At 36.9% G+C, this 19,638-nt stretch overlaps 1 protein-coding gene across 1 annotated transcript in view; it reads left to right on the top strand.

The window, feature by feature from the left end:
- Positions 1–19,638, top strand: part of lrp2b (low density lipoprotein receptor-related protein 2b) — a 52,124-nt gene that overhangs the window by 12,981 nt on the left and 19,505 nt on the right. The window contains exons 25-50 of the mRNA XM_038298833.1: positions 792–1,169; positions 1,299–1,547; positions 2,250–2,458; positions 2,578–2,762; positions 2,875–3,103; positions 3,187–3,364; positions 3,447–3,575; positions 4,486–4,652; positions 5,649–5,792; positions 6,019–6,128; positions 6,260–6,437; positions 8,177–8,390; positions 9,451–9,687; positions 9,781–9,972; positions 10,102–10,574; positions 13,667–14,114; positions 14,204–14,369; positions 14,460–14,618; positions 14,701–14,990; positions 15,236–15,439; positions 15,530–15,772; positions 16,320–16,445; positions 16,529–16,648; positions 16,821–16,952; positions 18,586–18,787; positions 18,861–19,156. Of these exons, the coding sequence (XP_038154761.1) occupies positions 792–1,169; positions 1,299–1,547; positions 2,250–2,458; positions 2,578–2,762; positions 2,875–3,103; positions 3,187–3,364; positions 3,447–3,575; positions 4,486–4,652; positions 5,649–5,792; positions 6,019–6,128; positions 6,260–6,437; positions 8,177–8,390; positions 9,451–9,687; positions 9,781–9,972; positions 10,102–10,574; positions 13,667–14,114; positions 14,204–14,369; positions 14,460–14,618; positions 14,701–14,990; positions 15,236–15,439; positions 15,530–15,772; positions 16,320–16,445; positions 16,529–16,648; positions 16,821–16,952; positions 18,586–18,787; positions 18,861–19,156 (5,658 nt within the window). The remainder of the gene's footprint in view (positions 1–791; positions 1,170–1,298; positions 1,548–2,249; positions 2,459–2,577; positions 2,763–2,874; positions 3,104–3,186; positions 3,365–3,446; positions 3,576–4,485; positions 4,653–5,648; positions 5,793–6,018; positions 6,129–6,259; positions 6,438–8,176; positions 8,391–9,450; positions 9,688–9,780; positions 9,973–10,101; positions 10,575–13,666; positions 14,115–14,203; positions 14,370–14,459; positions 14,619–14,700; positions 14,991–15,235; positions 15,440–15,529; positions 15,773–16,319; positions 16,446–16,528; positions 16,649–16,820; positions 16,953–18,585; positions 18,788–18,860; positions 19,157–19,638) is intronic.

Here is a 19,638-nt window from a genome sequence, read left to right as displayed (position 1 = left end):
CTTCTAGGTTGAAATGGTAATACAACAGATAAAATCAATTGACTGAGTGAACCTCTGATTTACACCAGTTCAGATTTATGCTTATGAGATGAAACCAATAACATATATATCTACTAATCTTGGATTAGTTAGAGATCTTTTATAGCTATAAACAAGACACTGGCTTTGTAGCTGGATATTTGACTATAACTAAATGGCATAGGTTACTGAAGAGCGCCATACATTTTCAAGATTTAAAATTGAGGTAAGGCCTTTCAGAAGGGCATTAAAAAAGCCTTTATAAAATATTGTGGCCATGTTCTCCTGAAACACCTGGTTGTGTCCAACTGTCAACCATCTGACTCAAACTATCATGGTCGGCAAAAAAAAAGTTGTAATAAAGATCAGGAAGAGCCAATTGACCATCAAGGTTCAAGCTGATAACTAGCTAAAAAAAGTTAAATTTCTATGCAACTTGTTAGAAGACATTTATACATGTACTAGACCCTCTTACGTTTTGGCAATATAGTAAAATTCAAACCTTTGATTTTTTTAATGTTTGAGATTATTTTTTGTATAGCAGTATTGTACTGCCGTTTTCCTTGACGAAGATGGTTCCCAAGTCATGGACAGCTTGTCCAACCTTTATAAAAAAAAAATGTATAGCTAAAATATATTGGAAGCTTAAAACGAATGGCATTCATTTCTATGACAACCGGATGCAAATTTCTGACGAACACTGTTCATTAATTAAATCAGCTATACTGGGGATTAATGCTCAGATTCTAACTTTCTGCTTTGGGGACCTGCAGCCACTCCAGGACCAGGCCTTTGCCACGACGATGAGTTTCAGTGCCAGGCCGATGGTTTTTGCATACCAGACGAATGGGAGTGTGATGGCCATCCAGACTGCGAGGATGGGTCTGATGAACACAACACATGCCCTGCTGTCACCTGCAGGTCCAACTACTTCCAGTGCACCAATAAAATGTGCATCCCAACGAGCTGGTTGTGCGACGGAGAAAATGATTGTCGGGACATGAGTGATGAACAGAACTGTCCGACGCCTCCCTTCAGCTGCCCCTCTGGACAGTGGCTTTGCCCTACCGACCAGGTGTGTATTGACTTGGACAAGGTGTGCGATGGCCAAAGAGACTGTCCTGATGGAGCAGATGAGTCACCAATCTGCAGTAAGTTTCTTTTTGTTGTGTTTTCAGTGTATGCCCCACTAAAACATATTCAAATTAGCCTGAAATACAGTGAACTGAAATAAATACAAATCTATGATACATTCTAAATTCTAACATACTCCTTTATAGATGCAGATGATTGTGCGCTGAACAATGGAGGCTGCAGTGACGACTGTATCCAGGGACCATTTGGAGCTGAGTGCACCTGCCCACCAGGGTTTCAGCTCCTTAATGACTCTAAGACGTGTGACGATATCAACGAGTGCCTGATACCTGGTTTCTGCAGCCAGCAGTGCTACAATGAGAGAGGAAGCTTCAGGTGCCATTGTTCAGACGGTTACCTCTTGGAGCCCGATGGACGCACATGCAAAGCTACAGGTAAAAGATCTAAAAGATGCAAAAATTATGTGATGACAAAGTAAATTCAGTAATTCTAGATGATGGTCAGTGTACAGAATACATGCCGATTTTTGTATTTTTTTTATAATGAAAAATAAAGTTAAGAGAAATGAAGACTTTATTTAAATAAAACATATTTTGTTCTTTTTATACTTAGTTTTTCTCCCTTTTCATTTTTATTCTGTTTTATTTTCAAACATATCACATAACTCATTTAAATTCTATGATATTATATTAAATTATTTGATTTGACTTGAACAAGATTTAATCTTTATGTTTATTTATTTTCAATTTTTACTTTATCATAAATAATTTTCAATTTTTAAATAGCACTTTGAAATCAAAACTGAAACATTATATTTTGTTTAAATAAACTAGTTTTATATATATATATATATATATATATATATATATATATATATATATATATATATATATATATATATATATATATATATATATATATATATATATATATATGTATATATCTATTTTATAATCTGTACAAAGTTTTTTTTACAGTTGTTTTCATAAAAAATTGCCTTATATTTCAATTTAAACTGAAGCGGAAAAAAAGGCAAAAAAAATAAATTTGTGTTATAGAGTAGCTAATCATCTCCTTTAGCAGAGCTTTGGATTCAATACACTGAACCATAACTCATCATTTTACCTTGCCTTTAGATCGACATACTGCTATGCTTTTGGTTGCAAAGCGCAGCCAGATCATGGTCAACAGGATCGCCATGAGACCCCCAGTGATCTATCCAGTAGCCACCGGTTCGAACATCGTGACTGTGGATTTTGACCGTGAGACTTACAGAATTTACTGGGCTGATGCCATACAGAAAAAGATTTGGAGCGCTTTTCAAAATGGTACAGAAAAACGAGAGGTATGTAAGATGGGCAAAAAAAACAAAAAAACAACTGTTAAGTTGTCTACATAGTTAATGATCACATGTATATTTACAAAATTATTTTTCAATTATTTGCTAATGTTTCTCTGGTTTAGGTGTTTTCCAGTGGTTCGTTGGTACCAGAGACAATTGCTGTCGACTGGGTGGGTCGGAACCTTTATTGGACTGACTCTGAACAGGAAAACATTGAGGTCTCCACTCTTGATGGTCAATATCGGAAGATCCTCTTAAGCAGCAATATAACCAGCCCCCGTGGACTTGTCTTAGATCCACGCAACCAGTAAGCACATGTTTTTTAATTTTTTTTTTTTTAAATCACTTGTCATCTTGATTTTGAGAACCCTCTACAGCATTCCTGACAGAACTTTCTCTATGAATAATGTTTATTGCAGCACTTACCTGATGTTTTGGTCTGACTGGGGTCAGAACCCCAGAATAGAGCGAGCAAGCATGGATGGAGCCCATAGACAAGTCATTGTCAGCACAAAGGTCTACTGGCCCAATGGTCTGGCCCTTGACTACACCACACGCAAAGTCTACTTTGCAGATGCTTACCTGAAATATATTGACTACTGTGACTATGATGGCAAAAACCGTTATCAGGTCATGGCGAGTGAGATGGTATGTTCAATTTAATTAGAGAATGTTAGAAAAGATTGAAGTCATCATAAACGTCTTTTAAAATATGTGGATGGATGCTTTAGCTTCTCCAGCACCCACACGGTATGACGATATTTGAAGACAGCATCTACTGGTCAGAGCGCTACACCAGCAAGGTGATGAGCACCAACAAGTTTCATGGCGGAAACATCACGACTCTATTCAACAATATCTACCAGCCAATGGGTATTGTTATAGACCATCCACTCAAACAACCAGCAGGTGTGTACCTAATATAGGTAATTACAACATCTAGGAGAAGTTTGATCCCAATAATGGTTTTGCAATGCCCTTTTGTTTTTAGCCATCAACCCTTGCCGCGAGCACCTTTGCACACAATTGTGCCTGCTGTCCACCCTGAGGCCGAGGTATTACACCTGCCACTGTCAGTCTGGTTGGAAGCTGGATACAGACCAACGCACCTGCATCAAAGGCAGGTTTCAGACATGCAATTTCATTGTCCAGTTTTTTTGTCACATCTGAAAAGTATTATATTATACTGTTGAGTATATAATATGCCTTATGTTAGAGTGAATGTGTCTCTACAACTTAAAAATATATTTTCTTATCATGTTAGCCCCGAGGTGTTATGTTACTAAGTATAGTTCAGTAGTATTTATATTTCTGATTACTTTTTTACTTCACTCACTACAAATATCTGTACTTTCTACTCCTAACCCTCCAAACTGGCTTGTTAGCTCTATAAATATTGATAACAGTTTAAATAGTGCAGATATGATCTGTTTATTTGAAGTCCAATTTGTTTGTAGAAAACACTGATAGTAATAAGGACACGGCTCCGTGAAACATTGGAGATTATGGATCCGATTCTGAGATGCAGGACAATCCTCATCCATTCCTCCTTTATTAGAATTTTGAATTTACAATTTGATTATTTTCAGCTTCTATTTTGATTTTAATGCTATTTGCAACTTAAGTGCTGTCAAACCATAGCTTTAAATGTATTCAACTACATATGCAGGACTTTAGTTCAGCTCAAACTATATTATCCTGCCAAAACTAGACCAAATTAGTATTTTTCTATGTTCGCTATACCAACACAGTGAGCAAAATAGTAAAATTAAACTGTTTTCTGTGCATAGAACTTCCTTTTTTAGGAATATTGTTTTTAAAGTACTTTTTCATTATTTGAGGCAAAAACATCATATTAATTGTACACTTAAGTAACAACATAGTAGTTGTTTTTCTTTTCCTTAACTTACTGAATTTAATGAGTTGTTTTACCTATATCAGAGACTGTCATTATATAGCCATCATATTTTTACGAAAGTAAAGAATTTTGTGCCTTTGGCATCTCTGTTTAAGCCTCTGTTTTATTGTAGATGATACTCCCTTCTTGATGGTGGTCAGGGACTCTGTGATCTTTGGCATTCCTCTCGACCCAAGTGACCCATCCAACAATGCCATGGCTACGATATCGGGCATTAGCAGTGGAAAAGACATTGACTATGATGACCAGGAGCAGTATGTCTACTGGGTGCAGAGCACTGTGAGTAAATATTTGATTTAACTGATTAAGTCGTGGGTGGTGTTGATATTGTACTGTGATGTACAAGTTTGGGGATCTTTTAAGAACCTAAGCATGCACAATGATTCAGTTGCCTGTAAAGAGTATCTATAGCACCAAAGACTCATTAGTAGTCACAAATTTGTGACTGTTGCAGATTTGTTGCCTTTTTTTAAACCAGGGTCCCATCCATGATCCATTTTTGACACTTTTAGACATTGAACATATCTTCAAATTATGTTCTAGACCACTCAGGTATAAAGCACTTTTTCTGTGCAAAGCAATTGCTATATGGTGACTCATATTACAGACAACCTTTTTTAACAATCTACCCATTCAGCCTTTTTTCAACAAGAGTTGGTATTTAAACTACCACCTTAGGCTGAAATTCTCTCAACATTGCAGAGATTAGGGAAAATATCTTTGAGCATTTGCCCCTGGGAAGATTTATAACAAACTTAAAGATTTTTCCAATTGAGAATAATATTTATCTCTTTAGCATAAGAGACCTTACATTGTTTTGAGTTGACTTCTTAACCTGCCTTGATTGTTAAACAGAATAATTCTTTTTAAAAAACTCTTTCTACTGTATACGTTTTTGCTGATATCTTTTCACTTTAACAATATGTTAACTTACATCTATTTGTCATAGAGCATAAAAAATGTAAGTCCAGCTTATGCTGAGGTGACTATACTCACTGGTAAATGAAATGCATTTGATAATCAGGACCTGTGTGTTTTGTTCCCATCTAAATCCTATCAACAACGTGAATGTGTTTGTTTCGTCTAATATACTGAACATCCTAAAAATGCATTTTTCTTTATAATGTAAATAAAGAAAAATGCCCTTATTTGCAAATCTTTGTGAGCAGATCATTGTCAGCAGTCTTATACGTTTACAGTCTGATTTAACGCTTTAAATAAAGGTCTGTAATTTTAAGATGCTTTTGTTGATCTTTTATTTCCTTCTGTTTGTAGGGTTCAATTTGGAGAATCAAAACCAACGGCAGTGACAGAGCTCAGTTCGCCCCGAATGCTTACATGGGTTCGCCATCTGGTCTTGCCTTTGATTGGATAAGCCGAATAATGTATTACACTAATCCCACAAGTCGGACCATTGAAGTGAGGGCTTTTTGTTTTTATAGTATTGAATACTGGTCACTGCACATTGCCAGAACTTGTCTTAGACGACTCGCTAATCAAAATGTAACATTTAAAACCATAAATATGGAGAATAATGACACAAAGCTTTTTTGTGAATTATCTTAGCCCTTTGATGGTTTTTGTCCATACTAGATGTTTTAAGTTTGCAGTTATACAAAAAAATAAATAAAACTGTTTTTATTAGGTTATCCGTGTAGATGGGACTGAGCACTACAGAAAGACACTAATCGCCTCAAATGGAAAACCAGAAGGAACAGGAGAGCCTTTCGGAATTGCACTGGATCCAGCTCGAGGGTAAAGCACCTATTCACAAAAGAGGAAAAACAAAACAAAAAGAAGAACAAGGAAGCTACAGTGTAAATTTAACATGATAGTTTCTTAGGGATTTCTGAAATAACTCTGCTCACATATGTCTCCCTCTTAAGGAAACTGTTTTGGACAGACAAAGGGTCGGATTCTGGTGTTCCTCCAAAGGTTGGCAGTGCTGATATGGATGGAGGAAACCTGAAGAACCTTTACACGGGGAACCTGGCAAACATTGGGGCTATCGCTGCCGATATTTCAACCATGAAACTGTACTGGGGAGTGTCAGGGTCAGGGATGGTACGTAGAAAAGGCCAACCCAAAACATCAACTATTACTAAGAATTCAACTATTTTACAAGACAATGCTCATATACCTATATGTCAGTCCGTCTTTTGTTTGGGTATGACTTGAATTTAAACCTTCAGCTTCTGTTTAGAAGCGGTTTTGTTATAAAAATCAAATAAACCCCCAGTTCCTTCATATTTGATTGCGTTCAAAAAAATTTGATAAACATATCAAAAGACTTGCCACCCTTTTATTGTCTCTTGTAAATTGTAGACCTTAACTCCCACCAGTTCGCCGGCGCATTGTTTTGTATATTAGAACGAACACAAAAGTATGCTTGAAAATAATACCAGTTAAACTTTTACCAATATAGACATGTTATACATTCAAGTGCCAAGTTCAATTTAAATACTCTAAATCACAATTAATAAAGATATAGCAGCATGTTAAATCAGACTTTTTTAAATAAAGCTTCGACTTCCAACATTTGAAGCGTTCCTGAGGCCGTATTATAAATCCAATCTTAGGTTGTCTATATTCCATTTGTCCGTAAGGGTCCACAAATAAAAAGTAATCCAGCTTATTTGCAATAAAAAATTTCCATGACGAGAAAATCACCACATAAAGTCAACTTTTTACCGTCAGAAAAGTTTGATCCTTATAGCTAATGCTAACCGTTGTGTCAATTACCCTGGTTTCCACAAATATTTTAGGTCAATGCTGGGTATGTTTTTTTTCCTCACCTTCCAGCTTACCAAAACTAAATTGTCCCCCCCCCCCCCCCCCCGTTTTCAGATTTGACACTGGGACAGCCCTCAAAGCATCAAAGCTGCCTTCTTTATGCATGTTTCAACTAATATTATGGCTGCTACTGGTTAAGTACACACACAATGTTTGGCTCTCTAGCCAATGAAATTACTTTTAAAACAAGGTTAAGGATGGCTAATTTGAATATTGCATACCAGATATACAGCCGTATATATATCTGATATATAGTGCGTAAACGGCACATAGACACCTTAGTGTCTGTGTACATTGCACACTGTTAAATAATTAGATGGAAAGTTAGAAAAAGGAAAAAAACATTTGCTTCAAAAATGTTTTGTGGCAATCAAAATGCTCCAGTTTGACTTTCGGGGTAAAATTGTTGTGTAAAAGCAATAAGCTCAATTTGGAATGATTTGGTATATTTGGAGAGGTTTGGAGATGCTGTTGACTCCAGAAGTTAAAAGTCCCATAGCTCTGGAACTGTTATACCTAGACGTATGAAATGCTCTGCAGTTGCTGATGGTATAATGCAAAATAAACGTAAAACAATGACACATGCCTATTTCCGAGCATGTCTTTTTTACTGCCAAAAGAACCCTATTATTTTCGAGAACAAAACTGCTGCAGTTTGGGCTAGGTTTTAGTAACACAATTTTCCTTTATATTCTAAGAAACTAGAGTGTGTTAGCTTTCAAATTATGTATCACACATGTCATTTGGGCTTACAGTTTGAAAAAAGTTAAGAATAATTTATATGCAGATGGTAAAAAGACAACATAAATGGTTAAAATGGGATTTGTCATTAGTAAAACTGTTATGGGCATTTGTTTTAACACCTTATAATAATTTATAATTAAAACTCTGATTTTGTGATAAATAGGAATTCTGATATCCAATCCTTGCTTTTCTGTGGACAATGCTATCTACTTCTCTTGTTTTCTGTCTTCGTTTGTTTAATTCTTCACCATTTTTTGTTTGCCCAGATTGAATGTGGAACCATGGATGGAGTAACCCGTATCACACTGGTTAGCGGACTGTCCAAACCATGGGGGCTTACAGTCTACCAGGACCACCTCTACTACACTGACCAGGACTATGAGGTCATTGAGAGGGTGGACAAGGAAAACGGAGCCAATATGGTGGTGATGCGTAGCAGCATATCTGGCCTGCAGGCTATAAAAGTCCACGCCAGAGACAGTATGTGTATATTTATATAAACTTATGTTTATAAAACATTATGCTTCCACTGATTTTTGAGGAAATCATAGATCAAATTTGTATCCAATTACAGATTTTCGGCTTTTGTAAAACTTCAACCTGACAGACCATTTTCGCCTGATTGTTATTTCTCTGTAAGGACCATGAGTAAATAGGAACAGCATTAAAAGTGTATACTCTAAATTAGATTTATAGCAATACCATAGCATATTGTATGTAGGGGATAGAATTCAGCAAAAAAAAAAAAGAAAAGATGTAATAGAGTTTAGGAATAACGAGAAATGTTAATTTTTTTTTACTTTCTTTAGCATCTTATACATTAACATTAGTAGCATTTTTTAAATACATGTATGTTTGTGTACTCGTAAAAAATAAAGACCTGAACTCAAAATTTACAAAGCTTACTATAATCTCCAAATCCAAATAAAAAAGGCAATTGGAGGGGTGCTGCTGTAGCGTGGAGGTAGGTAGAGTGCATGACCTATATACCGGCTGTCGCAGATTTAAGTCCTGGCCTTGCTGACCTTTGCTCAATGTCTCTGACCTCTCTTCTAACCCACTTTCCTGTCTCCATACTCCATACAAAATTACAAAATAAAGGCCACTAGATCTTAAAAATATTCTTTAAAAAAAAAAGGCAATTGGAAGTAGTCAGTGTAGCCTTCATGTTATATGCTGGAAACCATGCTCTCTCTAGCAGCTTGCATTAACCATAGAAGCATCACGGAAAACATTCATTTTAAATAACTTAATTCAGCTACCTGCATGATTCTCTTTCATTTTAAGAAATGAGAAACTCCAGTATGATTTATTTAGTAATCAGAAAAAGTCAGGTTTCTGACAAATCAACAGTAAGGAAGTATGACATGCTTTATTAATATGATAACCTTTTTAAAAATCTAGCTCCAATAAATATCAGGCAAATATTGTCACTCGCCTTATGCTTATAGTTATCTCATAAGCTTAGCTCCATTACATTTGTACAGCTGCAGCTCATCTAGTAACACCTATTTCTTTATCTCTGTTGCCTTTTCCTAAGACTCAGCAGGAACTACAAATGCCTGTAGCACCAACAATGGAGGATGTCCACACCTTTGTCTTCCTAAGCCTGGAAATCAGAAGACCTGCGCCTGCACCACGGGATTCCATCCCTCTCATGATGGTACCCTCTGTGAAGAGTTTGCATCGTTTGCTGTCGTTGCCACAGATAAGTATATCCGTGGCTTCCACATTAACAGCTCGGACCACTCTGAGGCAATGGTGCCCATTGGTCGATGTATGTTGATGATCCATTTTTTGCATTTTAGTTCTCAAGCTTGTTTTGTAATTTACCCCTAACAGCAGGTTGCATGTGGTCATTTCTTTACAGCTATTTATTCCACGAAGAGAAATCTGGACCTCCATATTCAATCTGGTTTTGTTTATTGGAGTGAACATGGCAGTTACTCGTCATACAGAGGCATCTATAGGGTCAAAACAGACGGAGGAAGTTACAGCCGCATCATCAATTCAGGCATTGGAGATGAAGGCATTCAGGGTTTGGCTGTAGATTGGGTTGCAGGTATGAGTCAATCTAAGCCTCTGAGAAATCTATGTATTGCCCTTCTTTAAAATATGTGTTGTGGAAGATTATTAAAATGTATTTTTGTCCCATCATACTTAAGATGTTCTTTTTTTTTTCAACTCTAAGGCAATCTTTACTTTACCAATGCCTTTGAAAAGGAGACTTTCCTTGAGGTCCTGTGCATCAACACTACCTTCCGAATGGTTCTCCTCAAGAGTCTTGAGGACCGACCAATGGACTTGGCAGTCAGCCCTAAACTCCGCTACCTGTTCTGGACGGATGGTGGTCAATCACCCAAGATTGAGCGGGCCCTGCTGGATGGGAGAAATCGCACAGTTTTGGCATCTGAGAGCCTTGCATCACCTCGAGGCCTGACTGTTGATTATACCAATAACTTCCTCTACTGGACTGATGATGTTCTTGATATGATCTCCCGCATGACTGTGGAGGGCACAGATAGGCAGATCATCCGCTACGGAAGCCGTTACCCTTCTCCAACAGGATTGGCTATTTTTGGAAACTACATGCTGTGGGTAGATAATAAGCTTGAAAAGCTTTACCAGGCTAATAAGAACCCAGCCAATACTGACCAGCCAGAAGTAAGTAATGGAGTTTCATTTAATAGCTGCTGTTTGATTATCTGTAGGAGTTACTAAAAATATTTTTTGCAAAAAAAGAAACTAAAACTTTATAAAATTCAAAATCTAACATTTTTCGAAGAAAAACACCTGAAGTAATAGTTTTTATCATCAGTAAAAATATCTGCCAAAAGTTAATCTTGAGTTTTATTGTAAGCCTAATTTTGACAAAATATGGAAAAAGGAAAAAAAGTAGTGTTGTGGAACAATGATATGTTTATTGCCCACTCCAGTAGGGGGGGTAAATATGTTATTTGATATTTGGACTGTCATATACAGTATTGTTTGTGAACAATCTCCCTATGGGCAGTATTAGATAAACAATCGAAAGTCCGAATCAAGCTCAAATCATGATCAAACAGCTAAATCCGCACATATATATATATATATATATATATATATATATATATATATATATATATATTAATTTCAGCATAACCTGAATTCAAAATATGACTTTATTAAAAAAGAAACTTTCAGCTCCAAGTGAAACATCCATCCATTCTCCATCAAACTTTATACCAGCTGGGGTCGCGAGGGGTGCCAGAGCTCCAGCTGTCTACGGGTATAATTATCATAAACCATGATAATAATTTTGGACATTGGTTTCCAATGTCCAAAATTATTATCATGGTTTATGGCCCAACAGCAAGAACTCATAGAATCCTAGAAAAAGAGAGAATTTCTAAAATATAACAAAACAGGTCAGTCAGATTAGCGTAAAACAACATTAATAAGATAAAACACAGCATCGATTAAAGCATATTAAGGAAGTGAGAAACATTAACAGTGGCTAAGCATTTTTACCAGCTGAGATTGGTTGCATCCATGGGCGTAGGTTTGCATAGGGACCATAGGGACATGTCCCTACCAAAGTTTTGAACCGACCTAATTGTCCCTACCAATAATTGGATGTGAGCAACATGTTTATAATTTACAGCAGTAGTTGTTGCAGCAGTGGCTTCTTTTCCTCTCGCAGCTCCTCTGCCTGCTCTCTCCTGTCTCTTTCATGTAGCAGCGCATGCAACTGTGCTGCGCTGTTTAACTCCACTCTCATTGGTTGTTCTGCCTTAGGTTCCGCCTTCCCTCTCTCTGATTGGCTGTTTTCTAGTCCTGGCGTGCTTGGAGCACAACATTGAAAATTTATTCACACTAGAATGCTGCGGTTACTACAATAAATATTAGGCTACAAAACTAGTCCCAATAAAAAAAAAATGAATATCATGTACACTAAAAAACAAAAACCTTTTCTTTTATTTTATAAAGCGAAATATTCTGAGTCAGCCAGGAGTTCTGAAGACACAAAATGGGCAAATAAAGGCTGTAAGCCATCAACATTTCTGATTCTTATCCACAGCCAACTAAAAAAGAAAATGTGAGGGTTTCCTTTTTCCCAATATTTAGTTGCTATTACTGTTTTCATTTTTTATGACTCTTTGAGAAAGTTCAGGTATAATTATTAGCAGGTGTTATTTCTCTTATAGAGTACAACAACAAGAAATGGGGCCTAAACATCTGCTGTTTTTCATTTAAAAAGCATAATTAGGGTTCCACATAATAATAGTTCTATTTTATTGACTATTTATACTTCTAGAAATAGCATAAAGACAATAACAAACAAAGGAAGAATATAAACATTGATTTTATCTTACATAGATTTCCACACAGTCTATAAGTAAATTAGTACAAACATTAATGTCTGGTAAAAATGCTTGAATCTGGGTGTTTATTTTGGATAATGTTAAATTACAGATAAGATAGTGTTATATTGTCTTTTATAATTGTTAAAAATTATTTTATATTTGAATACGGTACAATTAGGCTCATTCTTAGTGTTGTGTTTGTAGATGATTCCACTAAAAAAGAAAATAGACATACAGTAAGGAGCTATTTAAACATTCAGACAGTAAGCAATATAGGACAATGATAAAAGGTTGTGTTACATTTAATCCTTTACTATTAAAATTGCACTTATACATTATATGATTATAGGAAACACAGATATCCAGTAATAATGATGCAGGGCAGCTTGTAGGTGAAGCAGCTGCCCTTCAGTGCTTCAGGTGATGTCTAAATAAACCAGGTGAAACTAAAATATTTCCACATGAGGAGTTCTGGATGGAGAATATTGACAGACAAAATTTTTTTTTTTATCTTATATATTATATATATATATATATATATCTATATATATATATATATATATATAGATATATATATATATATATATATATATATATATATATATATATATATATATATATATATATATATATTGTATTTTTACAATTTTGGTATAATTACTGATCTAAGTTGATTGCTCTATAGGGGAAAGGGACATTTATTTTACATTTATATTATGTTTTATAGTCTCCATTCACCAGTTAATGATTAATTACATACTAAATTAGTTGACGATTATTGAAATAATCAATTAATACGATTCATTTTTTCAGCCCTAGATAAAATACATGAAATGGGCTATATAGAGTAACTACAGCCCAGATGTTCAACTTTTATAGTGAAGTTAATATTTTAATGAATGTATTATTTTGCTGGATACAGAGAGAGAATAGTAGGTAAAATATAAGAGTGGGTTTTAACTCTGCACAATTGTATATCTTCAAAAGAAAATACTGTATTTACCTTCTCTATTAGTCATGCAAATGAAACCATTTACAAAGTGGAAAACAGTCCTAATTCCACATTCATCAGAGCCAGTGATACTTCAAACATTGATAAACAGCATCTAATGAGTGTAGTGCTTATAACATTTTTATTAATGTAGCAAAATGATGCTTTTCTCTTTTAACAATGAATTCGTCTTATCAGTACGGATGCTCACATCGAGCATAAAAAAGGGCATGCATATTGCAGAGCACCAATGACACCCGACCAATAGTGTCCCTACCAAAGTTCAAATCAAACCTACGCCCTTGGTTGCATCAGACCTATTTATGCCATATACTAACCGTTGCATCTATTTAAGTACTGCTAAAATTATATGTTCTCTGTACTCACTTTTATTATATACCTGTTTCTAATGTCACCAGGTAATCCGGGACACCCTTGATGGAGTGATGGATGTTGCCGTCTTTGACTCTCATGTTCAGCCCACATCTGCCAATCAGGTCGGCTTCAACCCATGCCAGGAAGACAACGGACGCTGCCAGCAGCTCTGCTTTGCCATTCCAGATGAGGAGAAACCTAAATGTGGCTGCGCTCATGGCTCCCTCCTTAGTAACGGAGTAACATGCGGTTACGGTCTGGATGACTTTTTAATTTTCACCACGGACTACACTGTGAATTCTCTAAGATTAGACCCAACAGATCACAGCCTTCCCTTTCCGACGGTGAATTATGGCTATGGTGTTGTGGCACTGGATTATGACTTTAAGCAGAAGCGAATTTTCTTTACCCGGTCAATGGGAATAGGTCGCAGTAGGATTGGCTATGTCACCACAACCTCCATCACCAGCCCTCCTGTATATTTGGCCTCCGGTGAGCTTACTGCTAAGCCTTGGCTTAAATAAATTTTTTGTTGTTGATGTCTGTTTTTTTTAATACTCTTTTCTGCACTTACTCCTCAGACCTGGATGATCCAGATGGCCTGGCTTATGATTGGATCCATAACCGTCTCTTTTTCACTGACTACTATAAACGTAATGTCCAATCCATTGGATTGGATGGGCAGAACCGCTCAGTGATTGCTCATGCAAACCGCCCCAGAGGCATCATAGTTGATCCATGCTATGGGTACAAACTGCAAATTGTTCTATTATTTAAACTCATTTAACTGTATTTATAGAGCACATTATAGGTGTTTCTCTTTATTTTTTCATGCAGTTACTTGTATTGGACCGACTGGGGCTCTCCTGCTAAAATTGAGAGGGCAACACTGGGAGGGAACTTCCGTACCCCCATTATTAATGACAGTCTGACAACACCAAATGGCCTTTCTATCGACTATGAGGAGAGGATGCTTTACTGGGCAGATGCATCACTGTAAGTCTAAAATGTTCTAGAGTCATAAATAGTAAAATTTCTCTAATTTCTTCATTCATGTTTTGCCAATGCACCCCCAAAGGGACAAAATTGAACGAGCCACCCTGACCGGCCAGAACCGACAGGTGATCTTGCAGGGAGTCAAGTACCCGTTTTCCATGACCGTGTTCAAGCAGGACATATTCTGGACAGACTGGACTGACCGGGCAGTGTTTAGGGCGGGAAAAGACGACGGCTCTGGTGTTACAGTGCTAGCCCAGGACATGCAGTATCGACCCAATGACATCCACGTCTATTCAGGTTCTAAGCAGGAGGAGTGCTCCAGCTTCTGTCAGCAGTTTAATGGTGGTTGTAGTCACATCTGTGTTTCAGGTGAGTTTTGATTGTTTAGTTGCATTAAAAATTCTTCAGTAAAGAATAACCTTTGTTTTACTTTTCTTGGTCTGCAAAAATATTCAATAATAGACAAGATGTATTATCAAAGAAATGTAACTCAAGTACAACCATGATGTTTTTATTAAGCATTATATTCTAAGTGTGAGGGAATTTTAATTAAGAGCTTTAGAAACTATTTGCTCTGGTTTTATCACTCACTGTTTTACTGCTTGTTCCTACAGGTCCAGTGGGCCCAGAATGCCAGTGTCCTCATGACGGAAATTGGTACCTTGCAAATAATGGCAAAGACTGCATCGAAGACACAGGGAAACGCTGTCAACCTGAACAGTTCACCTGTCTGAATGGTAACTGTATTTCAGCACGGTGGAAATGTGACGGCTTTGACGACTGCCAGGACAACTCTGATGAGTTGGAGAGAGTGTGTGGTAAGAAGTTGAAAAATAACTTTTTGGGATAAATTTTTTTTTAATTAAAAAAGCAAAAGTAAGGCTGTAATCTCCTTTTGCACTTCCCAGCTTACCACACTTGCTCATCCTTGGACTTCACCTGTGATAACGGTCGTTGCGTCCCAATGAGCTACGTCTGTGACTACACCAACGACTGCGGTGACAACAGTGATGAGCGGGACTGTGCCTTCCCCACGTGCAACCCGGCCACGGAGTTCACCTGTTCCAACGGACGCTGCATCAACTCAGATTTCGTCTGCGATGGCCACAACGACTGTCGAGACAACACTACATCTGATGAAATCAACTGCCGTGAGTGACAACAGGGAGAGGTTGATTCGTGGGGCAGTAAGCACTGATTTACATGAGGGCTACACAGTCTAACAGGTCTGGAAAATGTCTCTTCTTCAACAAGCTTAGCTTCATTGTAAATCTATTAACCCTTTAACTGCCCAGTCATCCTCCAACCTGAATTTCACTGGGCAAATGGACAACCCTTTGGTTGACCAGGCAGGGTTAATTTGGAAAAACAAAGTGCTGGCCAGTCGGTGTGCATTTTTGATGACTTTAAAGGACAAGACGCACATACAATTTTAAAAGTTTCAGCCTTCCATCCATCCATCTAGTTTTTCATTTCTGCTAATTTGTCCCTGGAAAACTATTAGAGTTTAACTGGCAAAATGTTTACCAACTCTTCACATAAAAATCTCATATCCCAGGAATAACCTATACTAATTAAAATCTGGTCCTTCTTGGTAACTAAATAAACATTTCAGAATAGATAGAAGAATATTATTCATTATGCACATCTTTGTGGTATAGAAACACTGTTCTGATGGTATGTTCCATCCTTTTATAGCTGACCGTGAATGTCCAGCTGGTCAGATCAAGTGTGAGCGCAACAATATCTGCATCTACCCTGAAAACCTGTGTGATGGCTTCAACAACTGCGGCGATAACAGCGATGAGAATCCTCTCTTTTGCGGTAATAGATAAATAGAAGATTGGATCTTTAGAAGGTTATTCTATCTTGGCTTAATTTCTTGTCTTTATGTATCTCACCTGCAGCTGATCGCACATGTGCTGCCAATCAGTTCCAGTGTGACCAAGGAAAGTGTATTCCTGAGTCATGGGTCTGTGACTCCATTGCTGACTGCACTGACAAGACGGATGAACCTCCCTCTTGTGGTAAACCTCTAATTTAGCTTCAAATCTATAATTTTCATAAGTCGAGTACTTTCTTGTATGTATGCATATATATATATATATATATATATATATATATATATATATATATATATATATATATATATATATATAAAGTTTTAGGTTCAATTGAAATACATTCTTCTTTCTGCAGAGGACATAGTCAGAACATGTGGCCCAGACCAGTTCACATGTACCAATGGGAACTGTGTCATGCAATCAGTGGTTTGTGATGGGAACAATGACTGCTGGGACAACAGCGATGAGGCCCCAGAACTTCAGTGTGGTAAGAAAGATTTTATATTGTGACATAACAACCCAAAACAGTTCATAATTATATACCCAAAATTTTTCAAACGTTTTTTACAATAAAGGATCTAAAATGAATGAATATTCACTGATTAGGTGACTTCAAAAAGTGTTTGGCTGCAGATTCTTTTATTTTCAGGTTTCCAGGAAGAATACAGAATTACTCTTAAGATTTCCATTCCAATCCAATTTTATTTATATACAGCTTTAAAAAAACAACAGGACCAAAGTGCTGCTAAAAAAGCAGAGATAGAAACACCACAAAATGCACTAAGATTGATTAAAAACAATTATTTAAATAGGTAAAAACAACACAGAAAATATGGCTGCATGGTGCCGGAGTGGGTAGCACTGTTGCCTTGCAGCAAGAGAGTCCTGGGTTCGATTCCTGGACCAGGGTCTTTCTGCATGGAGTTTGTATGTTCTCCTTGTGAATGCATGGGTGCTCTCTGGGTACTCCGGCTTCCTCCCCCACTTCATAAACATGACTGTTAGGTTATTGGCTTCTCTAAATTGTCCGTAGGTGAGTACGTGTGTTCATGGTTGTGTGTTATTGTGTTGCCCCTGCGACAGTCTGGCGATCTGTCCGAGTGTACCCCGCCTCTTGCCCCACCACAACCCTGACAAGGACTAAGCGGGAGAAAATAGAATATAGAAAATAAAAGAAATAAAACCTAAAATCAACCAATACCAACATCCTTTTGATTATTTAAAGCCAGAGAGAAAGGATGAGACATCAAAAAAGGTTTTAAAATGGTCAAAGAGGAAGCCTGATTTAAATTTGTAAATCCTGAAACAAATAATATTTTGCTTTACTTCAGAAAATTTTATGTAAGTACTTTTCTTTGGTCTATCACTGGAGTGATGACTCCAGTCCTGATGAGTTGGAGTCCTGAATGTTCCAACATACCTTCCTCCTTCAACATAACTGAATTAAAGGCTGAAATCCCTGCTCAGTGTGTCAAAAACATCTGTATGTGCATTATGTGTTCTGATTAATCATTAGATTTGGGTCTGTAATACAGATTTACAAATACATGTTTTTAATGCCAATACTGATTATTTTGACATGAGTTAAAACTAAACCCCTGATATGTGCTGCTGATATTTTTTGGCTGATTCTTGGAGATTTCAGATTTTCTTCTCCCATATATATGATAGAAATGACGTAATGATAGCAAATGTTGCAAATGTCTCAAGTATAAAAAAAAAAAAAATACAAATCAAACAAAGCATTATTTTTCACTTGCTGTTGAATCAGGAAAAACATGCATGTTACCAATACAAGTAAAAAACACAAATATCAGGGTAAAAAACTAAACGGCCGACCGATGCATCAGCCTATATGGTCTGTAAACGTGGGAAACATCAAGAACACCCAGAACAACATTCTGCAGTACTGGAGCCGGACCTCCCCGCTATATCACATAAAATCTCAATTGAATACACAGAAGTGGTGGTTATACTGTGACAAAATAGAAAAATAAAATGCAGGAATAACTATCCGGGAAGTTAAATCTTTCATCAGAGTTCCTGAAACACACATTTTACTGTCTGACTATTCATGGTACCATTTCAAACAGTTAAAACTTTTTTTCCATCTCTTCTAGGCGATCGTACCTGCAGTACCAACCAGTTCACCTGTCCAACCTGGTACCCAGGCCACCCGCGTTGTTTGCCATTGAACTTTGTGTGCGATGGGGAGAAAGATTGCGCCAATGCAGCTGATGAGCTCCAGAACTGCCCCAACCGAACCTGCCATATGGATGAGTTTGCATGTGCCAGTGGACTCTGCATCCTTATTCCATACCAGTGAGTGCGAAACATTTTCTTACAGCGTAACAGCTGACCTTTATTAACAGTAACTGAATGTAATTTCCTCCAGCTGTGACCGTGTGAACGACTGCGGAGATGGCAGCGATGAGCTGAACTGTATATATGACACCTGCAGCAGCAGTCAGTTTACCTGTGGTAATGGAGCCTGTATCTATGCCTCCTACATTTGTGACGGAGAGAACGACTGTCTGGACGGTTCGGATGAGGCTGACAGCTTGTGCTTCACGCCGCAGCCAACCTGCTCACCCCAAGAGTTCATGTGTAACTCAGGAGAGTGCATTGATCTCCATAAGGTGTGCAATAGTCAGAAGGACTGCGAGGACAACAGCGATGAAAAAGGCTGTGGTGAGAGAATTTAGCACATGAACCTTTTGAATTTTGTTTTGGATTTGCTTCAGTGATGACAAACTAAAAGGTGTCACGCAAGAAGGATATGTCTGTGAATCATCATGAGCGGATTAATCAATGTATAAATAGATATTTGAACCCTGAGTTTTCATTAGTTTGATTTTCTCATTCGTATGCATTTGCCTTAATTCCCTAGACTAAATAATGTTTGCCAATATTTTTAAAAACAAAAAAAATTTCAATCCAAAAATGGGAATTTCAAAGAGGAAAGGTAAAAAAATGAAGAAAAAAAAAGACTATTCAATCAATAAAGAGTGTTAGAGTATTTTACTGTGCATGAAAAAGTTCAGCCAATATTTTTATATTTGCTAATTTGATTTTTTTTTTTTTTTTTTTTTTTTTTGTTTCTTGAAGTTTTTTTTTTTTTTTTTCCATAGAATCCTTTTTTTTCAACAGACTTTATTTATCCCAAACTTTTT

The sequence above is a fragment of the Cyprinodon tularosa genome, unplaced genomic scaffold (genome assembly GCF_016077235.1).
Source record: "Cyprinodon tularosa strain WSP-4 unplaced genomic scaffold, ASM1607723v1 ctg416, whole genome shotgun sequence".
Taxonomy (NCBI): Eukaryota; Metazoa; Chordata; class Actinopteri; order Cyprinodontiformes; family Cyprinodontidae; genus Cyprinodon; species Cyprinodon tularosa.
Note: the sequence above shows the minus strand (reverse complement) of the source record. Positions and strands in the feature narration are given on the sequence as shown.